The sequence below is a fragment of the Protopterus annectens genome, chromosome 2.part1, assembly GCF_019279795.1.
Source record: "Protopterus annectens isolate FY-2018-M chromosome 2.part1, PAN1.0, whole genome shotgun sequence".
Classification (NCBI taxonomy): domain Eukaryota; kingdom Metazoa; phylum Chordata; order Ceratodontiformes; family Protopteridae; genus Protopterus; species Protopterus annectens.
The window spans coordinates 1,728,523,880-1,728,549,573 of record NC_056729.1 but is presented as its reverse complement, the minus strand read 5'-3'; the positions used below and the strand labels follow the sequence as shown (position 1 = coordinate 1,728,549,573).

At 42.6% G+C, this 25,694-nt stretch overlaps 1 protein-coding gene across 2 annotated transcripts in view; it reads right to left on the bottom strand.

Moving 5' to 3' along the window:
- LOC122794613 (protein DDI1 homolog 2-like) overlaps positions 1–25,694 on the bottom strand; it is an 897,408-nt gene that overhangs the window by 171,409 nt on the left and 700,305 nt on the right. For both annotated transcript variants that reach the window (XM_044063181.1, XM_044063180.1), the window contains exon 8: positions 814–1,003. In XM_044063181.1, the coding sequence (XP_043919116.1) occupies positions 814–1,003 (190 nt within the window). The remainder of the gene's footprint in view (positions 1–813; positions 1,004–25,694) is intronic.

Below are 25,694 nucleotides of genomic sequence, written 5' to 3'. Positions count from 1 at the left end.
GAGAATTATTACCTTCTGGACATCACATCTGGGAACCTTCTAGTGGAGTACATTAGTATTAAGATATAAAATATGTGAGTTCCAGATAAAAACTCAGAAGTCCATGGATGGAGTGCTTATCAACCCAGTACACTACGCCAAGACATGCATAGGCAGGAAGCATGTCACCCCCCCACCCCCCAGCACGGAAGCCACAGAAATTCCATAATTATGACAAGCTATTGATATCGGAAGGGGAAATCCCAACAGCGCCACATACCTGACAGTTGTCAAAATCAGATCTCCGTTCCTTAAGTAAACAACTGTCAAATAGTGTGTGGCCAGATTTATTAATATGATATTGCCAAAATACAGTAATTTCTCATGAACTTAAAGTGCAAATTATAAATCGTGTTTTTTTCTTTAATATGTACCTTAACATTTACTTCTCTTACCAGATCTACAAAATAGATTCTTCTGAACTTTCAAAAACTGGCAGGTAAATGCTTCCCTTACATGGAGGAAAAAAAACATTCTGTGCGGTTGCTAAATGATTTCAAATAAAGCATGTTCCACAAACCAATGGGCTAATCTAAAATCACTTTAATCAGTGGAAAGTGCCTATGAAAGCACATGCACAGTAAGTAACTTGCTAAACAATGAAGAACCTGCTCTTTAAGGTTAAATATAAAAGTCAGTATTCACAAACTATGCAAATATAGATCACTGCACTCAATATACATACAACACAGTTTTGATACACTAGCGACTCAAGGAAAATGCAAAACACGAATTTATTTACAAGTAAAACACTGTTCTACTTCATCTGACTACCTGCATCATCGACAGACTTTTGTAGTGCTTCAGCCAATTCTCGGTCCGCAATCTCATCTCGAAGCAAATCTTCTCGAAATGATCCATAAGCTAATCGTGCACATTCTGGGAGTTCAGCTTCAGGTAAGAAAGAAGTCTCTGTTCCTGTGGTACCAATCACCAATACATTTTTCTTCAGGTCAACAGAGCACTGTGAAGGTATAACAGTAACATGGTGTCATACTATGATGAACCACAAGGGGAAAAAAGTAGCTATACGAGTACTTACTTAAACAGTAGACATATAATTTTATTGCTGTTGCTACGGTGATGACTTCTGGGTGCATATTCTTCTAAGTGGTTCAGTCATAGCTAAGTTCTAGGCAACCAACTTGTTATGAAATTTGAGGCCCAGACCTACAGTCATGGGAAATCCAAGGCGAATGGGCCTTGTGGCCATTTACATCTTTCCATGACCCTCCCTTACACCACATCATCTTTTTCATGTTGCAACAGGCCAGACATAGCAGGGATGAATTTGAAGACAATGATTCAGTTGATTAACTCCTTTTTGAAGGAAGTGTACTGAAATTCTTAATTTGGAATGTAAGTTTGTTCCGGAAAAGGGATAAGCTTTCTCCATCTTTGTTTTATTTGTTGAAGAAGACTTGTATACAGAAGTTATGTACTTAACCATAACATTAGAGCCAAGTTGTCTGATTTTTGTGTGCTTCAAACATATAGCTTTGTTGGATCTCATGGATCTGACCCCAGCACCAATCTTAAAGCTTACCAGAACCAGCGATCGGACTCCTCTCCTACCCATAATTCCCTAGGCTGTACTTCAAATCTACAGATAGAGTTTGCCCCTACTAGTCTGAAATATATATACAAGGAAAAACTATTGGGGGGGGATAAACTTCTAAGACAAAGAATATAACCTTGGTGATGTCAACTGGTTGATGAAAAGTACGAGACTGACTGTGCACAGACGGGGAGCAACATCCACTTAATCATCTTGAAGCCATGGGGTGGCAATATGCAAGGGGAAGGAAGACTGGGAGCTTGAAGTGGATGAAAATTAGACAACGCAGATCTATCATTTTAAGTACATAACTTTTGTATCCAGTATTATCTATTTTCATCCATTTCAACATATGGGACAGATTACCAAGACGTCACTCTGGGTGATAGCAAGGAAAAACATTCCTGAGGATGGTGGAGCCAAAAGACGAGTGTGATCTGGACTGTACATCCACCTTACCGTAAGACACAAAGGTGTCTACCGTAGCCCAGATGGTCGCAGCACAAATGCCATTAATGAACAGTCCTCTATTAAAGGCTGTAAAAGTGAAGAGTTCTCTGATTGAATATTCTTTTGGTTTATAGGTTCAAAGGTTGGTACTAGGCTATCGGCCCTAGAGCCTATACAAGCCTAGCCACAACATTTCCCTGGATATTTCTTCCCACGATATTTACTTCCCTGGACCCCTGTCTAGCAGGACGACTGATGTGATCCCAGAGGTGAATTTCTTATCTAACATCCAATCGTTAAGGTTCCTTTTGAAGATGGCCAAGGAGGCCCTCTGCTTGACATGTATGGGCAGTCTATTCCAGAGTATGGGCAGTCTCTGGGTCAGGAACCTATCCCTCCAGCATGTTTTGTTCATTGTGATGACAAGGTTTAGATCCTTGGAGTGTGTGGCTCTGAGAGATTGGGATTTCTTTAAGTGGAACATGTTCAACAGCTCAGGGTTTGACATTACCTTGTATGTTAAGCAGAGATTGCCTCTGAGTAGACGATATGCCACAGAGTATAGCTGGAGGTTTTTTTTAGACGGCCAGTATAGGGCATCTGCTTTAGGCCTGTGATTCTTTTAGTGAGGTATTATTGCGGCACAGATGTCGATGTTCTCCATTTTAAGGAGTGCCTCGAGTGAGTGCATTTTGAGGGATGGATCCTCATTAGGCCCTGGTGCAAATCTACTACTGTCATAAACTTGAACACCCTGGGGTCTGTAGTGAGGCTGAATGGCAGAGCTCTGAATTGAAAATGACTGGTCCCAGCTGGAAGCAAAGAAATCTCCTGGACTGCTTTGCTACTTTGACAGGATACCAAGTATCTTGGGGATCTATACAGCACATCCAATCATCCTTCCTCAGAAGAGGCAAAATGGACTGAACAGTGACCATCTGGAATGTTGTCTGTTTGTCTGGTTTAGATGACAGAGAGCCAAGATGGGTCCTCGGTCTTCTCTGGTACTAAAAAGAACCCGGAGTAGACTCTGGACTCTATCTGGTCATGGGGAACTGACTGGATAACTCTTTTCTAGCAGCTTTGAAATTTCTATGGTTGCTAAGTCCCACTGACTGACTGGAACATCCATGACTTTCTTCTTTTGCTGGGGTGGGAAGAAAAGGGAATTGAACAGCCTCTGGATAGGATTCTTACAACCATGAATCAGATCTTAGCATGTGCCAGACTTGATGATGCAAACAGGGACACCCCAAACTGTCTCCAGCAGTCAGGTAACCATTCAGGAATGCTTTTGAAAGGCCTTCTTGGAGAATGGGCTACAGAAGCCTAGATTCTGCATCTGCCTTTGCTTCTTGGACGTCACCCATTAAAATTGCCTCCACCTCTGCATTGGGGAGGTATGTCAACTTGGGAGTCATGGAAAGAACTCTGATTTGCAAAACCACATCTTAACTGATATGTTTTCCAGAGAAAGTTATTTGAGGTGTAAAAGAAATGCACTCCCACTGCAGAACAAATCTTGCCACCTTGTTGGCTCCTAGTGAGTGTATCCTTGACATTTGGTCCAAACAAGGTTGAACAATCACAGGAGCATTGATAAAAGGTGGCAAAGCCTTACACAAAGTCTCATTCAGGCATGACGATGCATGGTTATGCCAGGGTCTGCTGCTCTGGCCATACTGTCTGCTGCATTAGAAAGAAAATGCATGGCCACATTACCGGCTGGGAGTCCATTGTTTTCTCAACATCTGCAGGCAACACCCCCTAGACTGACTTGGTGATCTCTCTAATCAAGTCTCTCTGGAACCTTGTTAAAAGGGCTAAGTAGTGCAGTGATTTAAGGTCAAAAGTCGCTGAAGTACATGCTGACTTCCCAAATCTGTCCGTCAACCTAGATTCTCTTTTAGGGGTATGAACGATCTTTCTTCTGACAGCTTTCTTTGCAACCATTGCCGCCACCACCACAGCATCTAAAGGTGTGCATTTAAACCAGTGTTTCCCAGCTGATGGTGCAGATAATATACACTTGGCATTTTTGGTATGGGCTCCACCACATCAGGGTATTTCCACCACCACTAAGCCATAAGGTTGATAAGAGAATCAACAGGGGATACCACCCAGGACGATGCTGGTCCAGAATCAAAGACCTCAGAGAACACTGACTCATCAGGAGAAAGGTCTTGGGGCACCTAACTTAACCTAACCCCTCCCCCCATTTCATTAACTCTAAAATATCGCTGAATAACACATCTTCAGAGAGGAAGCGAGGGGAACCCTCTCCTTCCTCTAAGTCAGCATCTTCAGTGAGAGACTGATGAGAAGTCTAGGTGCTTCAGCCTGCATTTTCTTGGGACACCTTCTGGGGGGTCAAAATCGGATGGGGAGCTAATGAAGGAGATTTCCTCAGAAACCCTTGGTGTCATCTGTCCCTGTGTGACATGACGAAGAAGTGAAGAAGCAGAGGGCTGATGAAGTTTAGATTGAATAGAACTGGTTAAAGCTACCTTGTCTTTGATATTTGCCAAAACCCTTTCAAAAGCCTCAAAGGCTAAGACTGCTGGAACTGATCATTCCATCCATTCCAAAGAAGAGAGGAAACCTTGGCAGCAACAAGCCGTGGCCCTGAAGTTGATCTTTGATCCAAGATATCCACAGCCAAAGCCTCAAGATGAGACGGCTCCAAAAATCTCAGCATCCACTCACCCCCTTGAAACTCAGGTCCAAGTCTCATCTTGATCAGATAGTATATGGGTTGAGACAGAATGAGATACAGTCAGCATCAAAGATGCAAGAAACTCCTGATCCAACAAAGATGCTACAGTTTGGATCAGTTCCATTAAAACTGGACCCGAAGGTCGGGTCAGTGTAGATTCTTATAAAGATTCAGAGTAAACTTTAATGTCGTTTAGGACTACACATGTGTAGACCTAAATGAAATTACGAGTATCAGCGCAATGAGAGTACAGAAGAAGCATAGAATACAAAAAATACAACATTAACAGGGGTGATCTGTCTCTCGCCTAACAAGCTAATCTCGTACCCTGCCCTACTAGAGAAGCTCCATATCCATAAGTCTAACTCCTCACTCACTACCTGCTCAAAAGTTCTGAAAGTAATATGCAGCATCAACAAAACCTGCTGGAGAGACAGCTTTGTCTCTCAAAGGCTGCCCCATCTCTGGAATAGATTTCTCATACATGTCAAACAGAGCACCTAGCTGACCCTCTTCAAACGCAACCTTGATGAGTGGATGGGAAACCATAACTTGTCCCAGGGGTTCCACCTGTGTCCTCATTGACAGAGGTAACAGGTGCTGACTGAAGCTTCTTTTGGCAATAAACTCTTGGCTAGGCTTGTAAGGGGCCCTAGGGCCATTAGCTTAGTAACCTCCTATGTTCCTGTGATCCTATTAAGACATATCAAGTAAAGGAATTAGATACTAATTACTATGTCCCAAGAACATAAGAATAAAGCTTACCCCCCCCCCCATGTAGTCATATAAATGCTGCACAGTAGCAGAATGACAGGTAAGGTTGGTTACTGCACATGAACTAAAACTGTCACTCTATGTATACTACGTAAAGCAAGTAACAAGCAATTGCAGTTGAATGTAAATATATAACTAAGTAAATAAATACTATACATTACAAACAAGACACTGTTATTAAGTTAGTTTGTGGAGTCACTGGGGCTCATGTTCGAGTTAATAAGTCTCATCACCATTGGGTAGAAGCAATTAATGAATCTGGAAGTCCTACAGTGAGTACTACAGTACCTCCTGCCAGATGACAGTTGTGTAAACCGGCCATGTGCAGGGTGTGAGGAGTCATGAAGTATTTTGTGGGCTCTTTTGAGGCTCCTTGCTGTGAATAGCTCTTGGACTGATGGCAGACTGGTGCCCATGATTTCCTCAGCAACTCTCACCACTTTCTGTAGTGTCTTCTTTTCAGCTACTGTACAGTTCCCAAACCAAACAGTGAAGTTACAGGTGAGAATGCTCTCAATAGCTCCTCTGAAGAAGGTGGAGAGGACAGTAAGTGGGAGCGTTTCTCTTTTGAGCCTTCTCAGAAAGTGGAGAAATTGATGGGCCTTTTTGACCAACTGACCATTATTCACAGTCCAAGAGAGATCCTCTGAAATGTACACTCCTACAAATTTAGTAGTTTTAACCCTTTCCACCTAGTCACCATTGATCTTTAGTGATGACTGGGCAGTTGCCCTTTTCCTGAAGTCAATGAAGATTTCCATTGTTTTACTGACGTTCAGGTCTAGGTCGTTTCTCACACACCAGTCGATCAAAGCATTGACCTAATCTCTGCACGCTCTTTCATCCTCTCCTTTGATGAGGCTCACAACCGTGGTGTCATCTGCAAACCTGATATGATTTGAGCTGTGTTTTGCAGAACAGTCGTGGGTAAGAATGGAAAATAGCAGCAGGCTGAGTACACAACCCTGAGGAACACAGGTGGCCTGTTGATCAAGAAGTCTAGGATCCAGTTACAAAGGTGTTTGTTAATTCCAAGACTGACTAGCTTATCAATAAGTTGCATCGGAACCACAGTATTAAATGCCGAGCTGAAGTCTACGGACAACAGTCTGACACAGTTGTTCTTTTCCTCTAAATGCAGGAGTAAGTTGGCCAATACTCTGTACCTTCTTAGGGGACAGTGCTGGTATAACCACCCCAAGCTGTAATTGTGTTCTCGTGTTGACATCAAGTTCTGTCAGGCTTCCTAATGATCAAGTGGATGATAAGGCTGCTTAAAGTTGAGAATGCAGTTTCTCTTGGAGTATAGGAGACTGGAACTCACCAGTTCCAGTGAGTAACTGGTTCGAGGAGAAGGTGATTGGGTTCGAATGAGTGTTAAAACCGACCTTCTAGGTACCTTGGGGTTGAGGCCAAAGTTGATAGAGGTTGTCAGCTCTGGAGATCTTTTCTTTGAAAATTTGGATGGAGACTTGCTAATTTCTTTCCCCTCTTCCCTTTATCCTCTCATCTTTGTCTTGGCCCTTTGATTTCTCTTTTTTTTGAAGGTGAAGCGGTAGCCCCTCTGTGCAGGAAAGAGCCCTTTTAAAACAAGTTTATCACTTCTGGTCTGGATGGACCTTGCACTAAAGGCCACACATCAATGTCACTGTGTGCGGCACTGAGACAGTAATCACATTTGGAGTAAGAGTCCTGAGGTGGTAGTTTGTGCCCACACTCCAGACATTTTTTAAATTCTGTTGATTCTGACATCTTAAATTATCCTAGAAAAGGAGAAGAATTTAATGATACTAATTCTAACTCTAAACTACTATAAAGAACAGAAGGGCCTCTCTGAGACAGATGCCTGGTGTCAGAGCCATGGCCTCAAGCTCAATGCCAAAAAGTGCAGTGTCATCCCCTTTGGTAAAAACTCTGTACCCATGAACTACGACATAGGCAGCAATCTACTTAACACCAAATGCGTGATAAGAGACCTTAGGACCCAATGGTCTCCTTTGATGGTCACATCGTCACAGTAGTCAGGAAGTCCTTCTATGTGGCACACCTCATCATAAAACGGTTCTCATCCAGGAAAAAAAGAGGTCATTGTTCCACTCTACTCATCACTCATTAGACCCATTATAGAGTACAACACCCCTTTTGGAATGTACCTCACAAGACATCTGCAGCAGCTGGAAAGGCCACAGAAGTACCTCACAAAGAGGATTACTGGCCCCAAACAAATGCCCTACACTGACCGCCTCAAAAAACTCCAGCTTTACTCCATAGCATATCGCCTACTCAGAGGTGATCTCTGCCTAACATATAAAGCTATGTCAAACCCAGAGCTGTTGGACATGCTACACCTAAAGAAATCCCAGTCCCTCCAATCTACATGCTCTAGGGACCTAAACCTTGTCACCATAATAAACAGGACACGCTGGAGGGATAGATTCCTGTCCCAGAAACTTCCTATACTCTGGAAAAAGCTACCCATCTATGTCAAGCAAAGTTCTTTGTTAGCACTTTTCAAGAAAAATCTTGATAAGTGGATGGGAAATAGGAAATACACCCCGGGGATCACGTCTGTGTGTCTGCTGGACAGTGGCACAGGAAAATAACTTTCTTGGGTGGCGTAAGCTATGGTAACTTGCTGGCTAGGCTTACGTAGGCCCTTGGTCCGATAGCCTAGTACCTACTTATGAACCTATAAGAAACACCAAGAACTGCTGAAAAACACTCTAAACACACAGACCTAAGGCCTCAACTTTAGGTTAAACAACTAACTAAATTAACTGACCACAAAATCTATCTAACAATATTCAAAAATTGTCTATATCAAAATTACTGCTATGTGAAAAGTCAGCAAAAACTCTTACGGTAGTGGAGGAGCAAAAATGATACAAGCAAACTATCCTATTACTAGGGAGAATTCTTCCTCAGGTTAAACAACAAATCAGAAATCTTGTGAAATCCTCTAAAGCTAAGTATGAAGGTAAAATAGAGTCCCTAGCTAATGATGACCATAAGGCATTCTTTAATTACATGCACACCCTAATAGGGAATGCCCAGCTTCGTGCAGAACTGGTAATAGATGGTATCACTAATACAGCACTGGAGGAAATCAACAACCTGCCAGCTGACAGAGTTGGTGCAAACTCAACTCCCCTGTCCCCACTGGCCATACCCTAAAGCATAGCCAACACCAGTCCTCTGCTTAGTATCTCTAGACACCAGGTCTTATCTGTGCTCTCCAAGGCCAAAAACATGGCTTCAATGAGTCCAGAAAATACCCCTGAATGTTTTATTAAGCAGTCTAATATAGGACCTAGCAGACCCACTTAGCACTTTCTTTAACAGCCTGAGAACTGGCTTTGTTCCAGCGGAGAGGAGAACAGCAACAGTAACCCCCTTGCACAAAGATGACGATCAACAGATTGGGAAAGAAGAGCTGTGTAAAATCTTAGCATAACCGTAGATGTCCTTCTCTTCCTCATGCTGCAGTATTCATCACAAAAAGGAGGCCGACTCTAGCTGACTTGTACATCCGGCCAGTATCCAAAAGCCTGCATGTTGCTGCGAGGTGCATGCTATGCCACAACCCATTAAGTGTACGCCAGCCATAAAGAGACGTCGGGTACAAAGTGGACGTCAGCACGCACCTACCTCAGAAGTGTATGCCGCCCAGCACCAGCCTGAGATTCTGGTTGGGAAGCATATCAACAGGAAAACAGGCAAGCATCTGGAGGAAGGTGGGGGGGGGGGCTCAATACTGCAGCATATAGAAGAGAAGGACATGTATGGTTATGATAAGATTTTGCACAACAATTCTATGTCCTTCTATTCATATGCTGGAGTATTAACCACAAAAGACAGAATGCCAAAGCTCAAGCTTGGGACAGACTAGGAGGAGGAATGTTTATTTATTTATCATTTATTGACTGGGAAAGCCCGACTAGGACAGAGCCTATTTTCAGCAGAGGCCCAGGGAGAAACACTCCAGATGCATAGCTTTGGAATGTGGGAGGAAACTGGAGCACCCTAACACAGGGAGGACATGCAGACTCCACACAGAAGACACCTCAGCCAAGAGTCAAACTGGAGAATCTCTTCCTGGGAGGCGACAATGTTAACCACTGCAAAACTGCACTACCCAATAGCCAATGCTTTCTCAATAAATCCATGCAGGATTGCTCTTGTAAACCCAGTTCTGGACAATCAGAGATGGCTGAAAGGTGAACCTTCACCGAAGAACAGGAAAACCCAGCTTTCATCAATTCACACAGATGGGACAAAATCACTGGGATGTCAACTGCCAGCAGTTGCAGGTCCTTCTTGTGACAACAGATGGAAAACCTTTTCCATTTGGAAATGTAGGGTTTCCTAGTTGCGGGGTTTCTGGCCTCCTGCAGAACTTTCAGCATGTCCTCAGAAAAAAGGTGTCTGCAAGGGAATAAAATCCTGTCATCTGGAATGATACAGAAGCAGACCAGATACAAACGGATATAGAAAATGGACAGGGAAGAATGAGCCCAGAAAATATGAATTCAGAGACTTTTTCTAAACTAGACAAGCAATTGAAATGCATGCAGGGTCTCTACTGGGAACACATTTATTTACAACAAAGCATAGATAAGAAGAGACTACTCCGGGGACTTAGATTGAACAAAAGACCAATGTGGAAAAGTATTTTCTATTATTTTTTGTTTCGTTTTGTTTTGACTTAAGACAAGTTTAAGTTTGTTACTTCTACTACTATTGCCTGACCTGATTAATATACAGTGATGAACTAGAAATATATGGACTGAAAATCTTCCACACAGAGAAGTTTCTTACACTGTTTTATTTTTGGACCCACTACACTTTACTGGGTTGTTTTGAGACTTCGGGGATACCACAGAGATTACTTTTTTTTGAGCTGGTTAATACTAACATGGGCAACTGTTGCTCTACACCAATAGTCAATTCCTCCCTGGTTAGATCCGACCACAAACTAATCACCATGAAAATCCACATCTCACTCACACCCCCCGCAAAGATAACCACCATGAAAACCTTCTCCAAAGCTGACTTTGGGCTCCTAAAAACAGAGGTGGCTAACTTCACGGCACCCATGTCAATGGAAAATAGATGCATGACTGCCGAATCATTCACCAGTGAACTGTATGAACACATACATACATCCATGGAACTAGCCATACCTGACAGAACCAAACCGCTCTCCTCCAAAAAAAGGAAGTCAATCTGGTGGTCCCCTGCTATTAATAAACTCTACAACAGAAGGAAGAAACTGTTGCAGAAAAAGGTGAAGGCCCAAAATTGGAGAAACTTTCTTATTAGCTTCGACAAAAAGTTGAGATCCCTCATCAAAACCTCTAAAGCCAACTATGAGGGCAGAATTGCGTCAGACACTAAAAACAACCACAAAGCCTTCTACAATATCAAGAATCTCCAAGGCAATACAGTACAATTGTGTACACTTACCATAAATGTAGATGTTCGAGTGTATTCACTGTTGCAGTCATTACATTTGGGTAATCTGCTGGCAGGTTGCCCTCAGTCAGCCTGATTAACAAAGTCTTGGGTCCTGCATCAGTTGCTGTCCCTTCTTCCATGACGTCAGGTCGTCAGGGGTATAAAACATGCAGCCAATGCCATTACATCAGTTTTTCTTGCCCCCGATGTCAGATGCCCCCCAAATGGGGAGCTAATATTTAAGTAATTAAAAACACAAAAATATACCTCCAAACAAAAGCAAATACACCAAAAAGGCTTTTAAGCATAGTAAAGGAAAGAAGAGGTATAGTAAGAGAAAAAACAGAGGTTTGGAAGGAGGGTAACCAGGACTGTAACAGTGAATACACTTGAACATCTACATTTATGCTAAGTGTACACAACTGTACTGTGTTCTTCGTGTTTCACTGTTGCATTTGGGTAGATTCCCAAAGCTATGGTTGGGAGGATGGATTTATACAGCATTGGGATGAGCTATAAGGCCCAGCAAGACAGCAGAGGCAAAGCCAGCTCTGGATTTAGAGAAGAAAGGTAAATGGTAATGTTTGGTGAACGTATGAACTGAGCTCCAGGTAGCAGCTTATAGAATGTCTCTGGTAGGAACACCTCTGAGAAAGGCTGTAGAAGTAGATGCAGCCCTGGTGGAATGAGATCTGATCCCCTGGGGGATAGTTTTACCATGGTGCACATAGCAGAAACTAATACAATGGCTTATCCATTTGGAAATAGTCTGCTTTGAAATAGCCTTTCCCTCTGCAGCAAATGCCACCAGTAGTTGTTCAGACTTTCTCTGAGCTTTTGTTCTGTTTAAGTAAAATCTAAGCTGTCTGTGTACATCCAATGAATGCAGAATCCGTTCCCCCTTGTTCTGTGGATTGGGAAAGAACATTGGCAAATGAATGGTCTGATTAAGAGCCACACTGGATACCACCTTATGCATGAAGGATGGATTGGTTCTGAGAGACACCCTGTCCGCATGAAAAATAATGAAAGGCTCCACTGCCATAAGAGCCTGTAATTCGGAAATCTTTCTAGCTGAAGTGACTGCTAAAAGGAAAGCTGTTTTCCAGGAGAGAAATTTTAAGTCTGCAGTAGCAGCTGGCTCAAAAGGAGGGAGAGTAAGTTTTTCCAATACAAAATTGAGGTCCCAGGCAGGGGTTGGAGCTCTCCTGTGTGGTCTTACGATTTTGGCCTCTCTGAGATACTGCTTAAGCAGAGGATGAGAGAAGAGGGGAGGTTCTGTGTTGTAATGAGCTGAAATGGCTGAGGCATGGATTTTTATGGAAGAAAAGGACAAGGCCTTGTGAAGCATCTCAGTTAAATATTGCAAAATCTGAGGAATATTGGGCACTGCTGTGCTTATCCCTTGTGACTGATTCCAGGCATATAATCTTTTCCATTTGTCAGCATAAGATTTTCTAGTACTAGGCCTTCTTGCCTCCAAAATGACATCCATCACAGATTTGCTGAGGGATGCCAAGGGTGAGTTTAGGTGATTAGCCACACTGCAAGAATCAAAGTTTGGAGCAGAGTGTGCAGAACATGGTTGTTCTGCTGAGACATTAAGTAAGGTGTCTGAGGCAGGTGCCACGGTGGAAGCTGTGACACATTGTGCAGGAGTGGGTACCAGTGTTCGCGAGGCCAGTCTGGTCTGGAGCAATCAAAATCATTTTTGGTTTGTCCTATTTGAATTTTAGTAGAACTTTGGAGGGCAGAGGGAAGGCATAGACTGATGGGCTTTTCCAGCTGAATGATAGAGCATCCACTTTCCAGGCTTTTTTGTGATGAGTTCTTGTGCAAAACTTGTCCAACTGACAGTCCTGGGGTGAGGCAAAAAGATCTGTGTCTGGACTTCCCCATTTACGTGCCAAAATCCATGGCTCCAGTTTCCATTCGTGAGGGTCCATGAGATTTCGGATTAGTTTGTCTGCCTGAGTATTCAGCTTTCCTGGCAGGAATTGAGCTTGTAGTTGTACTTGATAGGTCAAGGCCATGTTCCACAATGCCATGGCTCGTCTGCAAAGGGGGTAGGAATGTGTACCCCCCTGCTTATGTGCCACATAACTGTGGTGCTGTCTGCCTTTATCATTAATTGTCCTGGATGAAGGTAGCCCTTGAAGGCTATCAGTGCATTCTGTACAGCTAGCATTTCTTTTTGATTGATATGAAGGTGCATTTGATTTGGGCTCCATTTGCCCTGAATGCACTTCCCTGCCAGATGAGCCCCCCAAGCATAGTCTGATGCATCTGTAGTCAGGGTTTGGGCAGGGGTGGAGTGAGTGGCATTCCCTTGTTTTGGTGGCAGGCCTCTGCCCACCATAGGAACTCAAGTTGGAGGCAAGGTATGATAGGAATCATTGTTTCCAGTCTGTGACAATGTTGACTCCATAAACTTAAGTACCACTGAAGTTTCCTCAGATGCAGTGTTGCATATGGAATTAGAAGAATGCAGGAGGCCATGAACCCCACAGCTTGCAGAATTTGTATTGCAGATAGGGTTTTTGCGGCCACCTGTTTGAAGTCACCAAATGAATTTGCTTTTCTGGCATAAGGTAAGCCATCTGGGCAGTTTTCAGTCTTGCACCCAGGAATGCAATTTTTTGAGAGGGTACCAGTTGTGATTTCTTTTCGTTTGTGGTGTACCCTAGACAAGTTAGAACCTGTTTTACAAACGCCAGATGTTTTTGAAGAATGTCCCTGTTTTCTGCCTGAATTAGACAATCATCCAGGTATGGATATATTTGAATATTTCTTTGTCTGTAAAATTCAATTACTGGAGCCAATCACTTTGTGAAGACCCTGGGCGCAGTAGATAAGCCAAAGGGCAGTGCAGAGAACTGGTAATGCAAATAGCCTGCTTTGAAGCAGAGGTATCTTCTGCAAGATTCCCTGATTGGGATATGCAGGTAAGCCTCTTTTAAGTCTAGAGTTACCAACCAGGCATCTTTGCCTAGCATAGGAAGTAACTGTTGAAGAGTCAGCATCTTGAATTTTGGAATGACCAGAAATGTATTTAGAGTAGATAAGTCCAGAATTGGATGCCATGATTTGTCTTTTCTGGGTACCAGGAAAAGTCTTGAATAGAAACCTTGTCCCTTTTCCTCTTCAGGGACTGGTTGAATAGCTCCCATGTTCATGAGAGACCGTACTTGTTTCTGGGCCTCTGCCTACTGATTTGGGAACAGGTCTGGCCATCCTTTTAGGATTGGTAACGTGTGGAAATGAAATCTGTATCCCTGGGATACTATATTTAAAACCCATTTGTCCTGGGTTACAAGTTGCCAGTTTGTTACATGAAGTGCCAGTTTTCCCCCCAAAGGAGTGGCTGAAAGGTAAGTGCTTGGTAAGCGTAGAGGGAAGTCATTGCGACTGCTTACCATAGGGAGGTGCCTTGATGTTTCCAGATTTGGAGGAGGAGGCACCCCATTGTTTTGTTCTAAAAGTCCCTTGTGATTGAAATCTGGAGCCTCTTGAATGTCTGGGTTTGACTTGAGTGGCTCTGGAAGAACTGGAAAGGACCAGTTCTTAGTAGGCCAGTGCCTACTAAATCTTGGAGGTTACACTTGTAAGAAATCTTTCACAGTTTGCATAGATTTAGCTTTATCTTCCAACTTTTTTAAAACTTCTTCAGACTTATTACCAAAGAGACAGTCCTGTTGTAAAGGAGCATCCAACAATTTTGCTTTAACATGATCAGGCAAAGTTTGCTCTTTGAGCCAAGCATGCCTTCTTAGCACAGAGCCTGTTACAGCAGCCCTGCAAGAGGTCTCCAAAGAATCAAAACCACATTGCAAAGTATGTTTTTAACTTGTTCAGCTGAATGCAATAAATCCTGTAAATCTTTGTTTTCCACACGGTCAGAAATTAACATCATCTTCTGTTCAAGTAGTCCCATGATATGCTGCTGGTATTTAAGCATATGAAATTGACAGTTTAAAGCCCTGATTGCCAAGGTTGCAGAGGTGTAAACCTTCTTACCTCATCTATCCAGCGCCCTGGAATCTCTATCAGAAGGGGTAGGATTTTTAGCAGTAGAGGCCTTAATGCCCTTGGGACCCTGAGAAATAGTTTCAGGATCTGCAATAGGATTTTTGAAAAGGAGTTTGTGGGAGTCAGGAACCCTGTAGTATCTGTCAGGCTTACAAGGAACAAAACGGCAGAAGAATGTTCCGTTTAAGCTTGCTCAGCAAAATCACAACAATAACTAAGAGATGAGCGATGCACCACACCATAAAACGTATCTAAACGATTTATTCTGAGCTGTATCTCAACAAGACAAAAAACAAACAATGGCTTAGCGCTTTCAGCTATCAAAGCCTTCTTCAGATCCATAGTCAAAAGCCACATCTCAATCTAATATACAGCATATAACAGCCAATGACAAAAAACATGTAAACAAGCTGCTTTGCTCTAACCAATACAAGTGCTTATACAAGAACTTCATCTATTCTAATTAGCTTTGACTAGCAAGTTAAGATGAAAAATGTAAATTAGACTTCGCTTTCTCAAACATCATTGGTCTCAGCTAGCAAATGAAAGCAGAAATGTAAATCAGACTTTACTTGCTTAAAAATCATTTTTGTTTGTGTCTATCAGTTTTTCCCGGTTAGGGGTCACCACAGCGGAACTCCGGTCCGCTAATAATTGGCAGTAGATTTTTATGTGCCGAGTTGCCATCCCCGACGCACAACCTTCAACGAAGGTACGCCCATTCACGCAGGCCTCCACACAGAAGATGCTCTAGCTGAGAATCGAACAGGACAATGTCTAGCTGTGAGGCGACAACGCTACCGCAGCACCACCACCGCAGTTTCAGAATCAGGAGCCATACTAGATTCTATAAAAACATCATCAACAATGTCTAGGACAGGAGGTATAGACAAAGGCCTATGTTGAGGAAGAAGAAGAAAATCCCAAAGTCTCTCTTTAGATTCAGAGAAATCCTGACTTTCCCAGTGGAAATGTTCCCATAAGGTATGTAAAGTTACCCAAAAGAAAAATCCTCAGGGGGAGAAGCAGAAGGAAAGGAATCTTCTGCATCGGAGTCCTCATAAGCAGGTATAGACAAATCCTGTTCATTAGAAGAGTCAGAAGAAATAGAATCCTGTTCAGAAGATTCATAATCAATGTCTTGCCTAGGCCTTTTAGAAGGGGGGGGGGGGGTTGGCTACCCCTGATCAGAATAATTAAATCTTCAGCCATTTTGAACATTTGTTTTTTAGGCATAGGGGCCTGTACACGTGGCCCAGGCGTCATTTTTTTAGACATAGATTTAGATTTTGGCCTTAGTTTTGAAGATGACATCGGTCTAATATATAAATCTGTAGGCCTGAAAACACCCTCAGAAGCCGGTGCCTGCACAGCGGCTCCGGACCCATCTAAGGTAGAGACATCCATGGGTTCCATAACTGAAGCATCTGGCGGCATACTGGACTCCAAATGGGTCTCAGAAGAGGCCTGCAAATCAGAAGTAGCGGGTATCAGGGGGGCGCGAAAGCCTCACTGAGAAGCGAATGGCGATGGCTTAGGAGAAGAGCGTCGTCATCAGTTTTGGACCCTGACCCCTCTGTCTTTTTCTTTTTTTTTGCATTTTTAGGTATTCCAACCAATGACATTTCTGGATAATTAAAGCATGAGCCAAAATGTTTAGAAGCAAAAATATACCGACATTTAATAGTGCGTTGATTAAATTTAGCACAAAACTGACAGCAAGGCACGTTGTGATCAGGGTCTAGGCAAGGAATACAGTACAAATGAAAATCCTTATGAGGTATTTGCTTTTTAGTTAAAGACTTTGCTTCTGAAACTCGAAAACGAAAAATTTCAGAGTCTCCAACACCGCACTTGCTAACTGCTTCTGCCGGGGCACCAATACAAGAAAGACTGATGCAATGGTGTCGGCTGCATGTTTTATAGACATCATGGAAGAAGGGACAGCAACCAATTCAGGATCCAAGACTTTGTTAATCAGGCCGACTGAGGGCAACCTGCCAGCAGATTACCCAAATGTAATTACTGCAACAGTGAAACACGAAGAACATCCAGATTTGCTCTGAGTTACTGCTCAATGGTACCTCCTATACTGAGACAAGAGATACTGCCAACATACTGACCGACAGATTAACTGCCAACCCCCCCCCCCCCAAAGGGCCAATCACAATACCAGAGTAATGCCAGGTGCCCAGCATTACTGTAGCACAGGTTAAAGCTGCATTGTGTCCACGGCCAAGAATACAGTTTCCATGGGACCAGACAATATCCCTGAATGTGTTTTACATGAACTACAAAGTGAACTGGCACCACATTTGTGTACCCTGTTCAATCCATAAAGGGGGAGTGACTACAGACCTTGGGAATTATTGCCCCATTAGCCTGACGAGTCTGATATGCAAGGCTATGGAGTGCATCATCATGGACCTAGTTAACAAGGATATAGGGAATCTCCAAACTCTGGATCCTACACAATTTGGTTTTGTGAAAGGCAGATCATGCCTGCTCAACCTGGTTGACTTCTGTGAGTCAGTCACCAGAGCTCTGGATGACGGTAAGGCAGTTCATACAGCCTACCTCGATCTGGCCAATGCCTTTGATACCACTCCTCACTAAGGAATTATTGATACTTTTCTAATAATAATTATAATATATATAATTATAATAATGATGATAATAATATATAATACAATATAATAATATAATATAATACAATAATGATAATATAATGATAACTATAGAAAATTTTCTTGGGTGGCGAAAGCCAGGGAACCTTTTTGGCTAGGCTTATATAGGCCCCAGGGCCGATAGCCTAGTACCTACCTATGAACCTATAAACTCACCAAGCTAGGCATCAACCCCTATACTACTAGGTGGGTTGCAAATTGGCTCACAGATAGAACCCACAGTGTGGAAGTAGCGGACTCCAAGTCAGACTGCCGACCAGTCATGAGTGGAGTCCCATAGGGATTGGTCCTGGATCCTTCGCCTGTTTGGCATCTACTTCTCAGAGGTCCAGTCCAACATGGAGGGACTCTGGCTCACCAGGTTCGCAGACGACTGCAAGCTGGGAGCCATTATTAACTCCCCAAGTGATGCAGACATCCCAAAGAAAGGCCTCACTGAGACCAATGACTGGTGTCGAAACCATGGCCTTGAACTTAATGCCAAAAAATGCGTCATCATCTCCTTTAGGAAAAACTCAGCTCCCACTAGTTACCACATCAATGGGAGCTCAATGAACACTGAAGGTGTTATAAGAGATCTGGGGACACAGGTAGACAGCAACCTCTCCTTCAACCACGACATTGCCACTGTGGTCAGAAAGCCCTTCTATGTGGCACATCTCATTACCAAGGGTTTTGCATCCAGGAAGAAAGAGGTCATCATCTCTCTCTACTCTTCTCTCATTAGGCCAATCATAGAGTATAGTGCCTCACTTGGCATGTACTTCACTAGACACATGCAACAGCTGGAAAGGTCATAAAAGTACCTCACAAAGAGGATCCTAGGCCTTAGACACATGTCCTACATGGACAGACTCAAAAAACTCCAGCTATTCTCTGTCTCATATCATCTACCAAGAGGCGATCTCTGCTCGACTCACAAAGCAATGTCTGACCCAGCTGTGTTAGAAATGCTACATCTATAGAAATCCCAATCCCTCCGCACCACACGCTGCAGAGACCTCAACCTCATTACCACAATCAACAGAACATGCTGGCAGGACAGGTTCATAACCCAGAGACTGCCCATGCCCTAGAACAGACTTCCCATACATGTCAAGCAGAGCAACTCACTGGCCCTCTTCAAGAGAAATCTTGATGAGTGGATGGGAAACAGAAAGTTCACCCCGGGGATCACTGCAGTGGCTTCTACTTGATAGAGGCACTGGGAACTAACATCGGACAGGGCACTTCTATGGGCTAGTCTTGTAAAGGCTCCAGGGCCATTAACAGAGTTCACAGCTATGAACACATCTGTCATCTCACATTTCTAAGTGGAAATTTAGCAGTACTTGCCTTCTAGACTTTGGAAAAGTACAGCTGATTGAGAAAGTCACCATAACAGATGATGTTCAAATAGGATCACTGTTGCAGTGGAATTCCTGATATACGGAAATCAGCTGCAGGCTGGAATCTTTTGCACAGGCCAGATTTCTAAAGAGCTGTGGACATAAACCTACAGTCTGAAGTCTTCCCCAGGTACAGAAGCAAGCCTACACTACAAGTATGAAAGCATGCTGACCCATGCCATCTTTCTCTTATTTATTTTTTGCTAGTATGTGTGTGTTTTTTTTTTGGGGGGGGGGCATATCACACATAGGAAAAAGCAGACCTCTGAGAATAAAGTGAGACAACTTTGCAACACCCTGCTGACTACATGCTGAGGTTTAGGTTGCGACACCCTGCTGACTACATGCTGAGGTTTAGGCAGAAACCAAAGAATCATTCAATTTAGCCTTTGCAGTCTACACTCCCAGAAACTGCGGAACAAGAGAAGTGGAATAAAGGGAAAGTGGGTGGGAGCTGGTAGTGCAAGCCCGATCTTATCTGATCACTTACTGTTACAGTAAGTTTTTCCACACAAATGTACTAAGCTCTTCACATGGATGATTGTTGTAGCTGAATTCCACACTCACGGGAAGATTTCTGCAGGTGCTTCAAGAATGGGAGGGGAGCAAATTGGCTGACTGTTCCCTGCAGGAGAGCAGTCCCAAATCACAATTGTTTCTACAGTGCAAATCCAACACTTGTGGTTGCCTTTACAGTACAGGCTTGATACATCTCTGTAGGGTTTGGTCATTTTTTCATTGCAAAAGCAAGCCACTTTGAGAGAGTCAGGTTAGATAACATCTTACCCTCCTGAACCTGTAAAAAGGCCACAAACTAATGTGTCTGCTTCCAAACCTGGTTTTGTCTAAACAATATCAAGTTAGCATAGTGGTGAACATCCTTGCTTGTCATGTGGAGGACAAGAGTTCACTTCCTCTATGGGGAGTGGTTGCATCTTTTGGTTCTACCTTAAAAGTTTCAACCTGTCTCACAGCACAGATGAATAAGGCTAAGAGCTGCTAATGAGCTGCCTTTTGTGGTACATCATTCGAGTCCTTTCAGTCTTTATTTACCTACTGTGTGGCCTTATGCAAGTCACTTACCTGGGCAGTGCGCTTTGGGGTAGTTATGAAACTGGGCTAGACTCCTATTAGGACTCACAATGCAGAGTCTTAAAGAGCCAGAAAATAACAAAGATCAAAGATGTAGGAGAAAAGTGAATATTAAATATACAGTTCAAGCTGGTGAAAAAAAAATTAAGCATTCCTGTGCATCTCTTCTGCCCATAAAAACTCCTGGATACACAGCATCACTAAGAGCCTTGCAGCTACAAATTCTGGGATGCCACTGTGCTGCTAACACTGCCCAATGATTTTCCAGATGTTGTGGAAATATTTTTATTTACTGCAAGAAAAAAAAACTGAAGCATCTGCCTCCTATGGCAATCTCTCCTCTAATAATGAGAAACCACTGTGAAAGAAGTGATGTCAGTACTTATCTTACAGAGTAACAGGACATGGATTAGCTAGGCATTACCTGCTACTACCTGGGAAGTCAGATGGCATGCTAATGAGTTATCTTCACGTTTCACTCAGGGTTCATTATGGGTAACTTTCATTTCTTTGTTTAGCTATTCTGTAAGAACCTTGACTGTAGTTACAAAACAGTTAATCTTGAAAGGTTGAAATGATGGGCAAGTATTTTTTTTGTTTAGAAGAATAGTATTTTTTAGAATTAAAAAAAGTGTGCAAAGGAAATATAATTTACCTTTTGATTTATTTACTTATTTATTTGCATTTGTTTACTGGGACAGTCCACTGGGCCAAAGAGACACGATTTGCATATAAGATGATACAAAGGATATACTCATTTCAAAGTACAACATTTTGATATAAAGAGTGAGCAGGATAAAGTTAATACAAATAAATTCAGGTACAGTTAAGTAGAATAGGTACATTATACGAAATGCATGGCAAACTTCTTCTTCTTTCCGCTTTTCCTGGTTAGGGGTTGCCACAGCAGATCATCTGTCCACTCATGATTGGCAGTAGAGTTTTACATTGTCAAGTTGCCAGCCCGGCACCCAACCTTCCACAGAAGGAACACACATGCACGCACTCATGCCTAGGGCCAATTTAGAGTATCCAATCCACCTACAGCATGTCTTTGGGATGTGGGAGGAAACCGGAGCACCCGGAGGAAACCCACACGACCACAGGGAGGAAATGCAGACTCCGCATAGAGGCACCCCAACAGAGGATCAAACCGGAGAACCTCTTGCTATGAGGCAGCAATGCTAACCGCTGCACCAACGCGACCACCCGCATGGCAAACATATTACAGTTGGCATAGTAGAACAGGTAGACATTATATCAAATGCTTAGCAATCATGTTGTAGTGGAGGCTGCAAGCTTCAACTACGTTAAGAGACTATTAGCACATGAATTACAAGAGTAACAGGCTACTGATGGTGAAACGGGAGATATATTATGATGAAAGAACGTACTAGATATATATAGAACTGCTGAAAAGGGTAAAGACAGAGAGAGTACAGAGTCAGGAAATATAACTGAAGTGAACGTACGGTGAATGTAAGGAGGGAAGTGAGGAAACTAGGTTACAGGAGGAGAAGGCAGAGTACAATTACAGATCCAAGTAGAGTGGAGGTGATTGCAAAGAGCTTTTTTAAAGGAAACAGTGTTTTGGGTGGAGCAAATGGTTAGGGAAGGGGTGTGCCAAGGGTTTAGCTCTTGCCCAAGAGTATAGTAGCTGGCCAGCATGTAATTTCATTTTGTGAACTTGCAAGTTGGGCGGCACAGTGGTGCAGTGGTTAACATTGTCGCCTCACAGCAAGAGGTTCTCCGGTTCGATTCTCGGCTGGGGTGCCTTCTGTGTGGAGTTTGCATGTTCTCCCTGTGTTTGGGTTTCCTCCGGGTACTCTCCCACATTCCAAAGACATGCATCTGGAGCATTTCTCCCCGGGCCTCCGCTGAAAACAGGCTCTGTGGAACCTAGTCGGACATTCCCGGTCAACAAATGTTAAAAAAAAAAAAAAAAAAAAAAAAAAAAAGTAGGTGATGATTTTCTAAACTTAAGGACCTGTTGGGATTATACTGGGGAAATAAGGAATTAAGGGCAAAGCAATCCTGTGGTTTAGCGAGTATTTTGTGAGTGGTAGGTAGTTAGAGATAGGTGAGGCAGTGAGGAAGTTCGAGACGATTTAGAATTTTTAGGGGTGTGCAGTGGTGGGTGGATAGACGAGTGTTGCGAATTCGGCTATTTTTTATTAGCATATTTCTAATTTTGTTTTGACTAAGGACTGGAGGTTGGTTAGCCATGAGGCACCATAGACAAGTGAAGATGGGAGGTAGGTGATAGCAACTATTTGTTTAGTAGGGAGAGAGTGGAATGGATTATGTTTGTAAAGGAAGCCTAATTTTCTGAGAGCCTTAGTGATGTTATTTTGTATGTGTAGGTGAAATTTTAAGTTTTCATCAATTATGACTCCCAATAGTTTAGTATGAGAGACTAATTCACTATTTGTATGATGTAGGGATAGTATGTTAAAGATTTGTTAAAGGGAGTATTTTTCTTTGGAGTGAATATTACAACCTTGGTTTTATTAGGTTTTAGTGACAAATAGTTGTTGTAAGCCAGGGCTCTATGGAGGAAAATGCTGATTGAGTGATGTGTTGCAGTTGTGATGAGTTTTCAGCAAAGCAGATAATGGTGACGCAATCTGCATACTGAACTAGAGACCTTTGGTGAAATGATGAGTGAAGGCTGTTGATAAAGATATTAAACAGTACAGGTCTTAATATGGAGCATTGTGGAGCACCAGTAGGGTTGTAGCTATATGGGGAGATGGAGTATTCCCATTTTACTACATGTTTTCTGTCAAATAAGTAGCTTTTAAACAAGTGAGGGATGGGGTAGATAGTCCAATTTTGGAAAGTTCGGAAAGAAGTAAATTAGAGATTGCGTCAAAAGCCTCAGATAAATCCCGAAATAGAATGGATACAATTTTCCCAGAGTCACAGGATTTACTGACTAGGTCCATAATGCACATTAGGGAAGTTGAGGTACTGTGGCCTGTGGTCTGAAACCATGCTGGGTTTGAGAAAGGATTTGGTTGCCGAGAAGGAAGCGTAAGCAAAAATAAAGCTTATAAATACCACCTGTAAGCTAGCGTACTGGGTTTAAAAACACGGCAGTAAATCACCTAATCCCTACTAATTATAGCAACTCCCCTAGCTCAGACTAGCGGAAATCATAGTTTGCATTTATAATAGAGAGGGGAAAAAGTTTCAGGCTTGTTGAACTATATAAAAGCATAACAGGGGACTTTGATCACTTACTTATTTACTGGCCCTTGGAAAGCTTTGTGCTGGTTTAGCCCCTCTCCGCTCGCTCTCGCTGCACTCGGGCTCGCTCCGCGCCCCATACTGCCCCCTTATCCCACTCGCCCCTAGTACTCCCACATTTATAGACACCTAACCACACCCCCATACCTATTCTACCCATACATGGCCACTTCCCCATCATCTCCCTCCACCTACCATTACTTACCAACTTAAACATTTACATCCATCTAAGGCAATTTACCATCACCCCAAGACAATGAATTGTACTCCTCCCACTATTTTAAAGCCAAGACTCAAAACTATACCTTTCATTTTACCGCTCTTAATTACACTATACTTGCTAACTAGATATGAAGTTCAGCATTACTCAGGATTCCACTACCCCAAATACCAAACCAGTACCCCCTTAACTTCACTAGGTACTGAATATACCACCCTCTATCTGGCCTCAAATATTACTAAGCCTACTTACCAGTATTTTAACAGAACTAACCAAAAGCACCCTAAATCCAAATATGGTCTAAAACTACTATTTAAACTCATGAAACTATTAGAGTACCTAAGAAAAAATATAACTAAAGACAGTGACATCCATCCCAACCCAGGCCCATCATCAACCCCAAACTCTGAAACCCCACCATCTTTTCCCAGGTCATCTACCTCCCTCCTATTTTATCACCTAAACATAAGAAGCTTAAACAATAAGGTACACAACCTACATGCCCTCTTAGCTACTCACCTCCCTGCCATAATATGTCTAACAGAAACCTGGCTTAAACCTTCTACTAAAGATAATGAGATCCTTCTACCTGGTTATAACACATTTAGGGCTGATCGCACTAAGATAGAAACCTGGCTTAAACCTTCTACTAAAGATAATGAGATCCTTCGACCTGGTTATAACACATTTAGGGCTGATCGTACTAAGACAGAAACCTGGCTTAAACCTTCTACTAAAGATAATGAGATCCTTCGACCTGGTTATAACACATTTAGGGCTGATCGCACTAAGACAGAAACCTGGCTTAAACCTTCTACTAAAGATAATGAGATCCTTCGACCTGGTTATAACACATTTAGGGCTGATCGCACTAAGACAGAAACCTGGCTTAAACCTTCTACTAAAGATAATGAGATCCTTCGACCTGGTTATAACACATTTAGGGCTGATCGCACTAAGACAGAAACCTGGCTTAAACCTTCTACTAAAGATAATGAGATCCTTCGATCTGGTTATAACACATTTAGGGCTGATCGTACGAAGACAAAGGGAGGTGGGATTGCCGTACTTTACAAAAACACACTCAATGTCACACTAAACCCTACTCAACCACCCAAAACCTCCAATGCTGAAATACTGGCTCTACAACTACAACTCAACAAACAAAAAAGCTTAAATCTAATTGGGATCTACATCCCCCCTAGGAATAACTCTGACACACTGGAGAATACTCTAAGTTGGTTACCTAACAACTGCCCTCAAGAAACTATAGTGTTGGGTGATGTCAACATTGATTGGAACCTATGCCTATCGGATTCCAACCCCACTCATATAAACCTCCATGGATTCTCTCAGACTATATCCTCATCCACCAGAATAGGTAATTCCAACCAAATAGAGAGTATCCTTGATTGGATACTCATTAATACTCATCCCCACATGTACACATCTGGGACCATTCCCAATTACCTCAGTGTTTACCTCATGACATACATAAGAAAAGACAAAATAGAAATCTCTAAACTGCCCATTTACAGGTCAGTCAGGAATAAGAAAATGTTCGACCTCACAAAATTTCAAATGGAATTTAAATCTTGTAATTGGTCAACGCTAAAGTATCTTCCACTAGATGATGCTGTAATTTTAACTCCACATTCCTAAGCATTCTAGATTCTCATGCTCCAAAAAGATCAATCAGAATCAAAGCACAAATAGCACCTTGGCTAACAAAAGACTCCATATCAAAAATCAAACTCAGAAACAAAGCATGGGACAAAGTCACCCCTAGACCGCATTAAATTCCAACAGCTAAGGAATGAGACTAAAAAGGCCATTACAAATGACAAAAAAAGATTACTACTGCCAACTGCAATATAAACATCAAAACAATCCTCAAAAGTTCTGGGCGGGCTTAAATAATCTTCTCCAACCAGGTAAATCCAACACTCCAACCCCAGGAACATTAAGTGATAAAAGCCCAGAAGTAGCAGCAAATACCTTTAATACTTACTTTACAGAGACTATTCAATCC